General features: G+C 37.4%; 1 protein-coding gene across 3 annotated transcripts in view; it reads right to left on the bottom strand.

The window, feature by feature from the left end:
- Positions 1 to 14,735, bottom strand: part of PDCD6IP (programmed cell death 6 interacting protein) — a 69,526-nt gene that overhangs the window by 45,973 nt on the left and 8,818 nt on the right. For all 3 annotated transcript variants that reach the window (XM_032269470.1, XM_032269462.1, XM_032269477.1), the window contains exons 2-4: positions 12,028 to 12,082; positions 10,538 to 10,607; positions 2,971 to 3,098 (exon numbers count right to left, since the gene is read on the bottom strand). In XM_032269470.1, the coding sequence (XP_032125361.1) occupies positions 2,971 to 3,098; positions 10,538 to 10,607; positions 12,028 to 12,082 (253 nt within the window). The remainder of the gene's footprint in view (positions 1 to 2,970; positions 3,099 to 10,537; positions 10,608 to 12,027; positions 12,083 to 14,735) is intronic.

Raw genomic sequence — 14,735 nt, 5'->3', positions numbered from 1 at the left:
TGTTACCCAGGCTGGAGTGCAATGGCACGATCTCGGCTCACCGCAACCTCCGCCTCCTGGGTTCAGGCAATTCTCCTGCCTCAGCCTCCTGAGTAGCTGGGATTACAGGCATGCACCACCATGTCCAGCTAATGTTTTTGTATTTTTAGTAGAGACGGGGTTTCACCATGTTGACCAAGATGGTCTCGATCTCTTGACCTCGTGATCCACCCGCCTCGGCCTCCCAAAGTGCTGGGATTACAGGCTTGAGCCACCGCGCCCGGCTATTATTAATATTTAATAATAATCATAGTCAGGGGAAACCCCAAACAGTACATATACCTAGTCCTCTAAGGAACAGCATTATTACCAATGCTAGTGATTTCTGTCTGGCCATCAGAGCTCCCTAGTGAAATGTCCCCATCAGACTTTTTGTCCCAATTATATTTTGTTACTACTAAAATAATTTTGCTTTTATGAAACAAATTATACTAAGAAAAAGAAGTCAGTCTGGGATTAAAAGGTGTCATGAGAGGGCCGGGCGCGGTGGCTCAAGCCTGTAATCCCAGCACTTTGGGAGGCCGAGGCGGGTGGATCACGAGGTCAAGAGATCGAGACCATCCTGGTCAACATGGTGAAACCCCGTCTCTACTAAAAATACAAAAAGTTAGCTGGGCATGGTGGCGCGTGCCTGTAATCCCAGCTACTCAGGAGGCTGAGGCAGGAGAATTGCCTGAACCCGGGAGGCGGAGGTTGCGGTGAGCCGAGATCGTGCCATTGCACTCCAGCCTGGGTAACAAGAGCGAAACTCTGTCTCAAAAAAAGAAAAAAAAAAAAAAAGGTGTGATGAGAAGGCTGGGCACAGTGGCTCAGGCATGTAATCCCAGCACTTTCAGAGGCCAAGGCAGGCAGATCACCTGAGGTCAGAAGTTTGAGACCAGCCTGGCCAACATGGTGAAACCCCGTCTCTACTACAAATACAAAAACTAGTCAGGCATAATGGCACACAAATGTAACCTCAGCTGCTCAGGAGGCTGAGGCAAGAGAATCGCTTGAACCCAGGAGTCAGCGGTTGCAGCGAGCCAAGATCGCACCATTGTACTCCAGCCTGGGCGACAGAGCTAACCTCCATCTCAAAAAAAAAAAAAAAAGTGTCATGAGTTAGATAAGTAGACAACACAGAGAAAACTCAAAGCCAAATGTATTAAAATGAACAGCATGTTTCTGCAGTCATGAAGTATTATAACACTAGAGTATCTGCTAGGAATGCATAACCGACCTTGTTTGGTAAACTAATGAATCAATCTAGAACAGCAAAGTATATAAGTCTCTCATTTAAGGAACCAAAGGTCTAGAGAAGTTAAAGAACTTGCCCAATGGCACAAAGCTTCTGGGTGGCAAGCAGCCCAGACAAAGACCTAGGTCTAATACCACCAGCTATCTTTCCATGATACCAGGTACCCTGCTGTGAATACTCATGTGTTCACAGGAATGGAATGTTTCTTTAATAAATCAGAATGAACTTTCTAAAATCTCACATACCAATTAACTGAGTTATAATTAACCGAAAGCTAAATAAAATTTTGTTTCCACATTTTATTTTATTAATCTTTTTTTTTCCTAATGAGACAGAGTCTTGCTGTTGTCACCCAGGCTGGAGTGCAATGGCACAATCTCAGCTCACTCCAACCTCCATCTCCCAGGTTCAAGCAATTCTCTTGCCTCAGCCTCCCGAGAAGCAGGTATTACACGTGCCTGCCACCATGCCCAGCTAATTTTTGTATTTTTAGTAGACATGGGGTTTTGCCATGTTGTCCAGGCTGTACTCGAACACCTGACCTCGTGATCTGCCCACCTTGGCCTCCCAAAGTGCTGGGATTACAGGCTTGAGTCACCACACCCAGTCTGTTTTCACATTTTAAAATATTTTCCATGTATAGCCTCAAAAAAAAAAAAAATAGCATATGCTTTACGTTTGTCATCTATGACCATTGAAAACTGTAAGGGAAGTCACAATTTGGAGCGTGTTGTTCCCTTAAAGTATATTTTCCTTTCACTTTCTCAGAACAGCATCCCTCACCTCTCCCCTGAACGTAAACAATGGGAAAAAGTGGACTACCTCTGAGACAAGCAAATTTCATGGGAGGTTTGGGGATGAAACAGCGGAAGAACATTTGAAATTACATGAAATTTGGAATCATAACTACTGAAACCCAAATGGACAGCTTTATTAAGACTTCTGACGTCTAGTCTCCTGGTATGTAAAATGGGAATGACATTATATAACATATATCACAAGGTTTATCTGAGAGTCAAATAATGTACATGAAAACACTTTATAAATTAGAAAATAATATAAAATATGGCAACACGATTATATATATTACTTAATACTAATTTTTTAAACAAAGAAAAAAAAGCTGAATAAACAACTGCCACAAAATAACACACCATATTAGTATATGATTAGTACCCAAAACAGATTAGGCACTTATGAACATTAGGTGTTTGACCACATTTAAATATGACCTTTCCACAAGTCTCAAAGTTAAAATTTTATTTTCTTGCCAATTTCTTGTCTTTATTTTTATAACACCAGTGAAATTTCAAGTGTGTCTTACTCTAAGACAACATATAAAAATAACGTACAAATTTTTTTAATTTGGTTATTTATTTAAAATGGATTTACGCTAAAAGCCTGAGATGAAATCTCAGACATTTCATAATTTCTTCAACCAACAATTATTGAGCCTCTCTTATGTGCCAGGCACTGTGCTAGGTGCTGGGTATAAAACAGTGAGGAAAAACAGACCTGGTCTACAGACAGTTTATCTAAGGGCTTCAACAATAAGAATCAATTCATTTTAAAAGTGCGTTAGTTTTCAGAAACATCTGTTGGGTAAGAAGCATCTATAAACCTAAATGCAAATTATTTTCCACTTAATCCAACTTAGTGTTGATCATTAATGTAATAACTACTTTTCCGCATACCTGGTAATGCTTAGCAGCGATTTTCAATCCTTCATCATTATCCAGGTTCTGTTCTGCTGCAATTTGGCTAGCTAAGGCTGCACAATTGAACAACACACAGCTCTTTTCATATCCTAAGCTTGCAAGAGCTGTAAAAAATTGAGAAGGAAAAATTTATCAGATTATTTTTTCTAAAGAAAACAAATGTTTCAAAGAGAAATACTGTAACTTCTATCATCCCACTGACTGACAAAAACAAGTTTCCAGACCTGTTTCCTCACTGTCATATGCTCCCATATTTCAAGCTGCCCTTAGAGGCATTTATTTCCACAACAATACTCCCATCACCTAAAACTCTAAAGATCAGTAAGTTATTCCTTCTCTCCTTCCCTTTACTTCCACACTTCTGTTAAAATGAAATTCAAATGTAAAAGTCATTTTCATGTCATTTCTCTCAATTTCTTAAATTCAAATAAATTATTTCCATTTTTCCATCACCTCTCAAAATCATATTGTCCCACCACAGGGACACAAGTTCCTCACTACTACAAATCTAAATCAATGCAATTATCTCCTAGCTGACCTTATGCTTTCCTCCCTCGTGCAAATACACTTCTCAAAGGGCTAGCAGATTAGTTTGGATAAAACCCAACTCTGATAAAAAAAATCCACACACCTCATACCCACTTAGAATAGTTCATATTAAAAAACAAAGAGAAAATAAGTGTTGATGAACACATAGACAAACCAGAACCCTAATGTACTGTTGGCAGGAATGCAAAATGGTGGTCGGGCATGGTGGCTCACTCCTGTAGTTCCAGCACTTTAGTAGGCTGAGGCAGGAGGATCTCTTGAAGCCAAGAGTTTGAGGCCAGCCTAAGTAACACAGCAAGACCCCATCTCTATCTTAAAAAAAAATCATCGTTAAATAGCCAGGTATGAAGGTGCATGCCTGTAGTCCTAACTACTCAGAGGCAGGAGGACCACTCGGGATCAGGAGTTCAAGGCTGCAGTGAGCTATGATCATGCCACTATACTCCAGCCTGAGCAAAAGAGCAAGACCCTGTCTCAAAATTAAAAATTAAAAAGTGCAACTGCTGCAGAAAACAGAAAACAGTACAGCATGTCCTCAAAATATTAAAAATAGAATTGCCATTTTATCCAGGAATTCCACTTTTGGGCATAAACCCAAAAGAAATGAAAACACAGTCTCAAAAAGATGTATGTGTACCTTTCCATAGCAGTAACATTCACAATAGCCAAACACGAAAGCAACTCAAGTGTCTGTGGATTGATGAATAAACAAAATGTTGATAATTGATGATAAACAAAATGTTGTATATACACACAATGGAATATTAGTGAGCCTTAAACAAGAAGGAAATCATATGCTATAACACGGATGAATCTTGAAGACATTAAGCTAAATGAAATAAGTCAGTCACAAAAAGACAAATATTGTATGACTCCACTTATATGAGTTACCTAGAGTAGTCAAATTCACAGAGACAGAAATTAGAATGACGGTTATCAGGGATGGTGGCGGGGGAGAGGGACTGTTGTTCAATGAGCACATTATTTCAGATTTGCAAGATGAAAAAGTTCTGGAGATTTATTTCACAACAATGTGAAATACACACAACACTAGTGAACTGTACACTTAAAAATGATTAAGATAATCAATTTCATGTTGTGAAATTTTTTTTAAATGCACTCTATGATTCTGCTTGTATGAGGTACCTACAGTTAAATTCAGAGACAGAAAGAATGGTGGTTGCCATGGTTGCGTGGGGAGGGAAGAACAGGACATTATTATTTATTTTTTTCTTTTGAGACAGGGTCTCACTCTGTCACCAAGCTGGAGTGCAGTAGTGCAATCACGCTCCTTGCAGCCTCTACCTCTTGGGCTCAATCCTCCTGCCTCAGGCTCCTAAGTAGCTGGGACTACAGGCACAGGCTACCACACCGGCTAATTTTTGTGTCCTTTGTAGTGACAGGGACTCACTATGTTGCCTAGGCTGGTCTTGAACTCCTGGGTTCAAGCAATCCGCCCACCTCAGCCTCCCAAAATGCTAGGATTACAGGCATGAGCCACCACACCTGGTCTGGGAAGTTACCACTCACTGGGCAGAGTTTCAGTTTTGTGAGGTGAAAAAAGAGTTCTCAAGATGATGTTTGCACAATAATGTAAATGTACTTAATACCACTGAAGTGTACACTTAAAATGGTACGCTTATAATGGTTATGTATATTGTATCACAATTGAAAAATAACTTTTAAAAAAGAATCCACAATAGCTCCCTAATATTTACAGAATTCATTCACAGTAGAATTCAAGATCTTGCATAATGTGCAAGGTATTGACCGCCAGGCAAAATAAGGCTCCTTACAAAAAACACTGAACAAACCGTCTAGGAGAATAAGAACAATACATTTGTGTATTTGTGCCACAGAGTAGTGCCATAAAGTAAAGCCCTCCCTGTTACAATACTTTGGTAGCCTCCTATGTAATCATAGCCAGTTTTCAACTCACTTCCCAACCAAATCCAGTCTCGTCATTTTAAACTACAGCAGACATAAACATCAGCTACTCTAATCTACTATATTAAATATATGGGAAATCTAAAATAATCAAGTTGTGAAAAAAGCCTGCAGTAAAATAAAAGAAGAGCAATGTGAACTGAAAAACTAAGCCCAAAATAAATAAAGACAATTCCAGTCATAAAACATAATATTCGAAAGATCATAATTAGCCTTCCTTATTCAAAGATGGTATATCCATAAAAGAACAGGATTTTTTTAGTTAATAAGAAAAAGCTCCTAAAAATTAAAAACTTGATTGTTAAATTTTTTTCAAAAATTTTAACGGTGGAGGGAGGAAAAAAATTTTTTTTCAAAAGTTTTAAAATACCTAGGCAATCTCAGAAAGTAGACTATAAAGTTAAAAAAAGAAAAAATATATAAATTATGAGTGAACAACTCAGACCAACCAATATCTAATAAAGTATTCCAAAGAAAGAGAGACAAAAGAGACAACAAAATTATCAAAGAAATATAAGAAAGCTTCCCAGAGCTGAAGGGAGATATGTGTCTAACTAAAAGGGCCAAAAAAGAAATGCCCTATACACAATGAATAAAATGAAATCCCATTAGATCTTTTAGGATTTCTAAATATGAAAGATAAAAAGAAGACTGTAAAAATATTCCCAAGAGCAAAGAAACAGATCACTTACAAAATAACAAAAATCAGACTTTTCATCAGTAACAATAGATACTAAAAGGCAAGAGAACAATGCCTTCAAGTTCCTAATATAATTTTAATTAATTCAATAAATATATATATTAGGCCAGTGTGGCAAGAGAGAGCAAGGAACAAAATGAAATATCAGCCAGGTGCAGTGACTCACACCTGTAATCCCAGCACTTTGGAAGGCCAAGACAGGTGAAACTGTTGAGGGCAGGAGTTCAAGACCAGCCTCGCCAACATGGCGAAACACTATCTCTACTAAAAATACAAAAATTCGCTGGGCATGGTGGCACACACCTGTAATCCCAGCTACTCAGAAGGCTGAGGCTCGAGAATCCCTTGAGCCCCAGAGGCAGAGGCTGCAGTGAGCTGAAATCACGCCACTGCACTCCACCCGCACAACAGAGCAAGACTGTTTCAAAGAAAAAAGAGAAGGATAAAATGTATTTCAGGGAAGAAGTAAAAGTAAACTGTTTATATACCAGATACATATCTCAGTCTATTATGTTGCCCATAAATATTATCATCCCAGACTGTAGTCTCTCATTTTGACAATGTTTCGTATATAGGAGCTTCTATGAGATTTTACATATAAGCTATTTTGATCTTGCAATTAACTCTTACCTTTTTTCCTTTATTTCTTCTATCCATCTAAACTTAAACCAGGTTTTCAAAATAATATTTAATTTTCCTTTTTTCAAAGATGACTTCTTAAATATTTAACTGTATTCTTATTTCTTACTTGCTCTCTTTTTTACTACGTTTTTCTTCTATCTTATTTTTTCTTTTGAGACAAGGTCTCACTCTGTCACCCAGGTTGAAGTACACTGGCATGGTCATGGCTCAATAGCTTCAACCTCCCAGGCTCAAACAATCCTACCACCTTAGACCCCCAAACAGTCAGGACTACAGGCACACACCATCATGTCCGGGTAATTTTTATATTTTTTGTAGAGACAGAGTTTCATCTGTTGCCCAGGCTGGTCTTGAACTCCTAGGTTCAAGTGATCTGGCTGCATCAGCCTCCCCAAGTGCTGGAATTATAGGCATGAGCCACCACTTCAACCTTCTAAGTTTTTCAAAATGGAAATAATTATAAATATAGTTTTCTAAAATTCAATTTTTAAACAAAAAATAAATAAAAGTCACCCAAGATCTCATCTTCCAGAGTTAACCAGAATTTATTTTTTGGTATCTCACAAATAACTACATATACATTCACACACATAACTTTTCACAAAATGGATAGTATAACATTCTCGAGTTGCCTGGAATGCACAACTAGAGGGAGGAGGAATCACTCTGGGTTCTATATAGGGAGCGTCCCAAGAAGCCCAACTCAGGGGACCCTAGAGTTGTACAATGCAACAACTCCGAACTATAGAAGGCCTTTTAGTCAATATTCCACTGATATAGCTTTACATGTCAACAAATACATGCATTTTCATTCTTAGTATTCCAAAAGTACACAATATTCAAATGAATGGGTAGCCTTTTATTTAACCAAGACATTACTAAAGGACATTTAATTCCCAATTTTTGCTACTAGAAATGCCTTGGTGAACCACCTCTGCTTTATGATCTAATTTTTTGCTTCCCAGTTCTTCCAGATACTTGAGTTCACCACTCAAGTATCTCCTAGCTCTCCTGCCATCCGCCCCCTTTCTCGGCCCACCAATTTTCTTGAGTCATACCAGCATTAAGAATCCTTTTCTTTACCTTGGCTCCCTCTCAGAATGATGCTCCCTTTGTCCCCAAATCATTACTGCAAATTTCCTGAAATGATCAATCCACATTTACTGTTTCCGTTCCCTCACCTCCCATTCGGCCCTCAATCTGATGCTTCTTCAGGATACTCCAGTGAAATTTCTCTCTACCAAATCCAGTGACTTCTCCAACCTTACATAACTTGAGTTCTGCCACAATGACTCTGTCAAGGTTGTTCTAGCCTGGACCTGCGATGACCCTCAGAGTCACCTGGAGATATTTTCAAAGATAGCGATTCCAGTGGCCTACTCTGAAATTTTCTCCTATCACATCTGGCACTCTGTATCTTCATCTTTAAAGATAAGCCTTTATCTTTAACATTTTTCCCAGGTAATATTAATATGCAGCCAGGTTTGGGAACCACTGGACCACATCACCTTCGAAATTCTTCTGGCATTCCTTCTCATCTTCATTTTTCCCTGGTTCCTGTAAGATCTGAAAGCTTTTTCTCAACCTCATTCCCAGAACCTCTTCCTCTATTTTCCCTAAATATTATATTACCTAGCTCTGGCTTTCATACTTTTCTCAATTATCTGCCAGAAGGAATAAATTTATTATCACCTAATAATTGTTTCCAAATTTATATCTCTTTCTCTTCCGAGCTTTAAATCCTTTATTTCAAAACGCGAGAGAAATGTCTACCCCAACATAACACAGAAAAGTCAGACTCAACCTTTCTACCAAAAGGAATAAATATCCAACAGGTCAAACCAAGTTATAAATCTCAGAGTCAAGCCTCAACTCCTACTCTTCCTTCTGACTAGTAGTCAGCAAATTTAGTCAACTTCACCTCAAGTCCAAAATCCCTCTCTTCTCCTCCGACTCAAACACACTAGCTTGTCTAACGTCATCATCTCTCATCAGTCTCCTAACTGGTCTGTTTCTCTCCAGTTCCGGGAGTTAGCTTTCTAGATTCATATCCCAGCTTCATTAAATCCTAACCACATGACCTCAGAATATCAATTAATCTTTCTAAACCAGTTTGTTCAACTGGCAATAATGGTGCCTTTTCTCATTAAGCTATTGGAGAATTCAGTAAGATTATTTATAAATAAATTATTTTAATTTATAAATTAAGTAATCTTATTTATAAATAATCTTACTTAATCATAAATAATCTTATTCATAAATAATCTTACTTATTTAAAAATAATCTTATTATTTACAAATAATCCCTTCCAGAGTGCCTAGGTAAAATAAATGCCCAATAAACATTCACTATTATTGTATAAGAGGGGAAAGCACAAAGTCAGGAGCATAATATTTGCAACTCTTCATAATCTGCTCTCTATTATCATCACCCTCCATAATCCCCAATTCAACCTATGGTTACAAGCCATAACAATAATAATTATTATTAAATTAACATTATATATATCTACTATAAAATATATATTTCCAGTTCCTCACCTATATATAAGTATAAATCTTAGATATATGTATGTATATGCTATGTACATACTGTATAATATACATCTATATATCTTATAAGGCATACAGATATATATTATAGCATATCTTATGTATACATATACTATAAAAGGGATATACTATATAAGACATATTATACATACCTTTATAGTATTACATATAGTATATAATATATATCATATATACATTATATTACAATGTTATATGATAATATAAGTATTCATTGCAGCTAATACTTATTGAGCACTGTTCTTAGGACCTTACATGTATTCACTCATTTAATCCACATAAGAATCCAATGAGATAGGCTAGTGTAGTGGCTCACGCCTGTAATCCCAGCAGTTCAGGAAGGCGAGACAGGTGAATCACCTGAGGTCAGGAGTTCGAGACCAGCCTGACCAACACAATGAAACCCCATTTCTACTAAAAAAATACAAAAAATTAGCCAGGGGTAGTAACGGGCACCTATAATCCCAGCTACTCGGGAGCCTGAGGCAGGAGAATTGCTTGAATCCAGGAGACGGAGGTTGCAGTGAGCCGAGATAGCGCCACTGCACTCCAGCCTGAACAAGAGCTAAAATCCATCTCGAAAACAAACAAAAAAGAATCCAATGAGATAAATAGTATTATCTCTATTTCACAGAGGAGAAAATTAAGGCACAGACAGGTTATCTTGCTGGAGTGGTAGATCAAAAGCCTTCACCCTTCTGACCTTTGGTTATAATTTTGTACCTATAATATTATTTTCTACAAATTCATCCTTCAAGGCCTAACTCAAACATTGTCTGCTTTCAACAGGTAGAGTTACTTTCGTCCTCATATATGCTTCCATGAGTTTGTTCATAGGCTGATAATACATATTACATTTTATACAGTACATATTACACTTTTAAATGATCATCTATCTTCCCAAGAACTGAGTACATCTGCATTATTCATTTTTGTAACTAGGACAGTGCCTGGCAAGGCATGGGCTCTCTACAAATATTTCAAAATTGCATTAAAAGTTGAAGTTAAAAAGAAAATGAGATGTAAACAACTTTAGTATTTACAAAGAGTCATTAGGATGGCAATTTTAAAAACCAAAAACAATGCAAAGTAGTTAGACCAATTTTCCTATCATTTTTATTAAAAATTACATACCCAGTTTTACAGAGCCTCCAAAAAGTGAACCCTTATCGAAAGCATCCTTCCAGGTAAATGTCAAGCAGATCTGGATAGAATGAAAGAAAAAACTGTGTTACCTTCCTGAATTCAAAGAGAAATCCACAATGAAAAAAAGGACAAAAGCTCAACCTGTCTAAAATATTATCTCCTATAACCACCCAACTCCCTTTCCTTCTCCTTTTCATTTAAATTGAAATTTTAACAAAGTAAAATACTGGCACTGGAATATTTCACATGGTCATTCTGCCTTGGTAATCATAATCACTATCTTATTCATATTTACAAACACACAGTGACTTTTATGGAACAAAATTAGTAATAGATGCTTGCCAAATCAGCCAAGAAAAGCAAGGAAAATAAAAGTAAGTACTACAGGTTTCCTAGAAGATGAAATTAAAAACTATTCCATGATGACAAAAGTAGGAGAATGGTTACTTTGGGGGATGGGTTAATATTTTATTTCTTTATCTAGGTAGTGGTCATACAGGCATATTCACTTTGTGAGGATTTAAGCCATACTCATGATTTGTTCACTTTTCTGTATGCCACATGAAAATTAAAAGTTTACTTTATTAAAAAATTATCTCTCTGCTCCTGAAATATGTATTATCACATACAAAGATTAAAAAAAAGGAAACCTCATTTAAATTATTTATTGCAATCCAATACAAAAATTTCTAAATTCTTGATTAAGGAAATTTTCAAACATACAGAAAACCTAAAAAGAATAAAGAGAATAAACTCCAGTATACCCATCAGCGGCTTTAGTCTTTTGCCCTTCTTGGTTCATCTACCTCCCAACTTGCCCTGCCTCCAGCCACCTACACTTCTTTTCCAGGAATATTTTAAAGGAAATCTCAACATATAATTATTTCACCTGTAAAAACTTTAGTACAAGAATGTTTAAAGTACTTTTCTTATGACAATTTTAAAATTTAAAAGCATCACTAATTTTAAAACCTTTATCCAATCTCCAAAACTATAAGAAATTACCAGCATTTTCAACATCTAGCCTTTAAAGAGGAAATACAGTTGACATTCATGTAATTAACATTTAATCACAACAGTATTTGCAACTTTTACATGCAAATGTAACTTGTGTAAATAATTTTTAAAGCACATAAACTGAGACTAATAATTCCTGAATTGTGCAGTTTCCATCCTAAGTCAAAGGGAAAGGACACAGCAGATTAATCTGCCAACAGAACCTACTGACATAAAACGAAGTCCAAAAAAAAAAAAAAACCGTTGCTCTATATAAGCGCAAGAAGTGACTGAAGAATGACTTGAACAGAATTCCAGGAGATTCTTTCTTCAGACGCAGATATATTCACATCAGACAGACCTAAAAGCTTCTATTTTTATAACACTATCTCATAAAACTCTAAAGACAGTGAAAATATTGGCAGAAGGAAATGGGTGATTTGTCCTTACCATATAATTTTAAGACAGAATTAATGACTTACCTGATTTTCAGAAAATGGGAATTTGGGTTCAATAGAACAAATTTGATCATAATATCTAAAAAATAGAGCAGAATAAATAATTACCAGAGCTAACTGTTACATACATTTACATAAATACAACTGGTTTAATAGAAAAATTATTTATGCTTACTTTGAGCAGCTATTTTACATTAAACAAAATCTTTTAATACATAAACCAGGAGCTTAAAAAATGAATGCAGTGAAAATCTATAAGCAAAAACTCATACCCACCACCACAGAAAAACATTTATCAACTGTTATTGGCTAAAAGCAAACTAAGATCTGCTCCAAAAACCAATACGTTTCTTAAAAATACTATTTTTTACTAAAATAACTATGTTTATATCCATTGGAAAAATTAGTATCTCTGGCAAACTGCCCATTAAAAACAGGTTTACCAACTTTCAAATGTTTTAGGTAAGTTCACATCTATCCACCTCCAGCACTGCCACATAGCACATCAAAGCTACCACTTTCTTTTAGCTAGGAATCCAAAAGTTTCCTAGCCAATCTCTTCATCTCCTTTTTCATTCTTTCCAACCTGTTTTCTGCATAGCAGCCAGAATGATCACTAAATATAAAGCAGTCTTACCCCATCAGGGTGAGCTTTCAGTCAGCAAGTCTGGCAGGGAAGGGAAGGGAAAAGGGTCAGGCCAAGCTTTTCAACTGGCCTCTAATCTTTCCTCCTTTCTTTTCCTCTTATACTTCCCCCAATCCTTCACCAGGGATATTTTTCTAATAATTATTTCTGGGAGCAAATTTTCAGCAGGAGTGACCAACATATCTGAGACCAGGCTTTTAGCTGGCATGGCTATGAGTTTGGTTACAAATAGGAAAAATGAGGCAATTAAGTAAACACATTGAAGATAATGGAAACTAAGTTTCTCAAGGCCAGAGATACAAATACTTGAAAGGGCCAGGCACAGTGGGTCACACCTCTAATCCCAGCACTTTGGGAGGCTGAGGCAGGTGGATCACTTGAGTCCAGGAGTTCAAGACCAGCTAGGGCAACATGGCAAAATCCTGCCTCTTCTAAAAATACAAAAATTAACTGGCCGGGCACGGTGGCTCACACCTGTAATTCCAGCACTTTGGGAGGCTGAGGTGGGTGGATCACGAGGTCAGTAAACATTTAAAAATCTGTGCTCTTGTGAAGCTTTTAGAAGGGAAAACAAAATAGGTAAAAATATGATATAGTAAACAGTGGTAAGTGCCATGGAGAACACAGAGATAGGAATAAAGTGAATACATGGGGAGAGGTAAGGTTGTCGTTTTAAATAACATGGTTGTTTGACTACGTGAAAAAAAAATTAACTGTAAAACAGCATGACTATAAAAGGCATGAAAAAGGTGATGAGGTAAGCCAAGCAGATATCTGAGAATTTCCAATCTAGGGAAAATCAAGTGCCAGTACCCTGGAACAAGAGGGTACCTGAGAAGGTATCCGGCATGGCAAGGAGACCAATATGGCCATAGAAAGAGCAAGGGAGAAAATAGTGGGTGATGAAGTCAAAGAAGTGATGATGCTTTGAATGCAACTGTAAGACTTCTGAGTTTTACTATACAGTGTAAGAGGGTGAACCATCAAAAGGTTTGGATAAAACAGTAACCTGACTTATTTTCATAGAGTCACCATGACTGCTGTATAGAAAACTGACTGCAGGTATGCAAGAGCAGAGGTAGAGAGATCAGTTAGGAAGCTACTGTAGTAATCCAGTCAAGAGATGATGCTAGCATGAATCAATGTAGTCCGTGGTGGCAGCAGAAGAGATAAAGTCAATCTAGGCCAGGCGCTGTGGCTCTGCCTATAATCCTAACACTTTGGGAGGCTGAGGTAGGAGGATCACTTGAGCCCAGAAGTTTGAGACCATCCTGGGGAAGACAGTGAGACCTCATCTCTACGCATACACACACACATACAAAATTAGCCAGGTGTGGTGGCGGGCCTACAGTTCCAAGGGGACTATGCAGGGGGATAAGGTGGGAGTTTCACTTGAGCCCAGGAGGTCAAGGCTAGAGTGAGCTGTGATCCCACACACTGTACTTCAGGATAGGCCATGGCATGAAATCTTGTCTCAAAAAAAAAAAGTCAATATAATCCCTTTTTAAAATTACTTCCCCCTCTATTTATAATCTCTCAGGTCCCTGAACATTTCCTTCATAGGATTTAACACAATTTGTGATATAATATTTGTGCAATTATGTTTACTGCCTTTTCTCTCAAAAGATTCTATATTCCATGATAGCAAAGACTGATGTATTTACTCTCTGTTTTGTTGCTAGCCCCAAGCAAATGAATCAGTAAAATGCAAAGTTTTCTTCTGTCCCTCAAAAGTAAAACCTAAAATTCTGGTTTGAGAACGAAGAGGAGCTATCAAAGAACAAGGCCATAAGGAGAGAACAGCAAGCGCTAACGGCCTGAGGCAACCGTACCTAAAGGTGTGTTTGGCACAGCAAAGAGGCCAACATGGTTATAGAGTCAGGACTGGCAAACTTTTTCTGAACAGTGATATTCTAGACTCCGCTGGGAAAAAGGCTAAATCAAGCTTGTAAAAAGTATCTAAGTACTTATAAACAAGAGAAAAATCCCTGCCCTGGCCTGTACCTTTTTTGCCTAGATTGGGCCGTCCCAAAATGATGGCACACAGCTGCCCAGGTACCATCTGCTGGAGACATTCTCCAAAGGA

This window comes from Sapajus apella, unplaced genomic scaffold (assembly GCF_009761245.1).
Source record: "Sapajus apella isolate SASKATOON/1434 unplaced genomic scaffold, GSC_monkey_1.0 scaffold4, whole genome shotgun sequence".
In the NCBI taxonomy this organism is placed as follows: domain Eukaryota; kingdom Metazoa; phylum Chordata; class Mammalia; order Primates; family Cebidae; genus Sapajus; species Sapajus apella.
The sequence above is the reverse complement of the archived record's forward strand: the minus strand, read 5'-3'. Positions and strand labels throughout refer to the sequence as shown.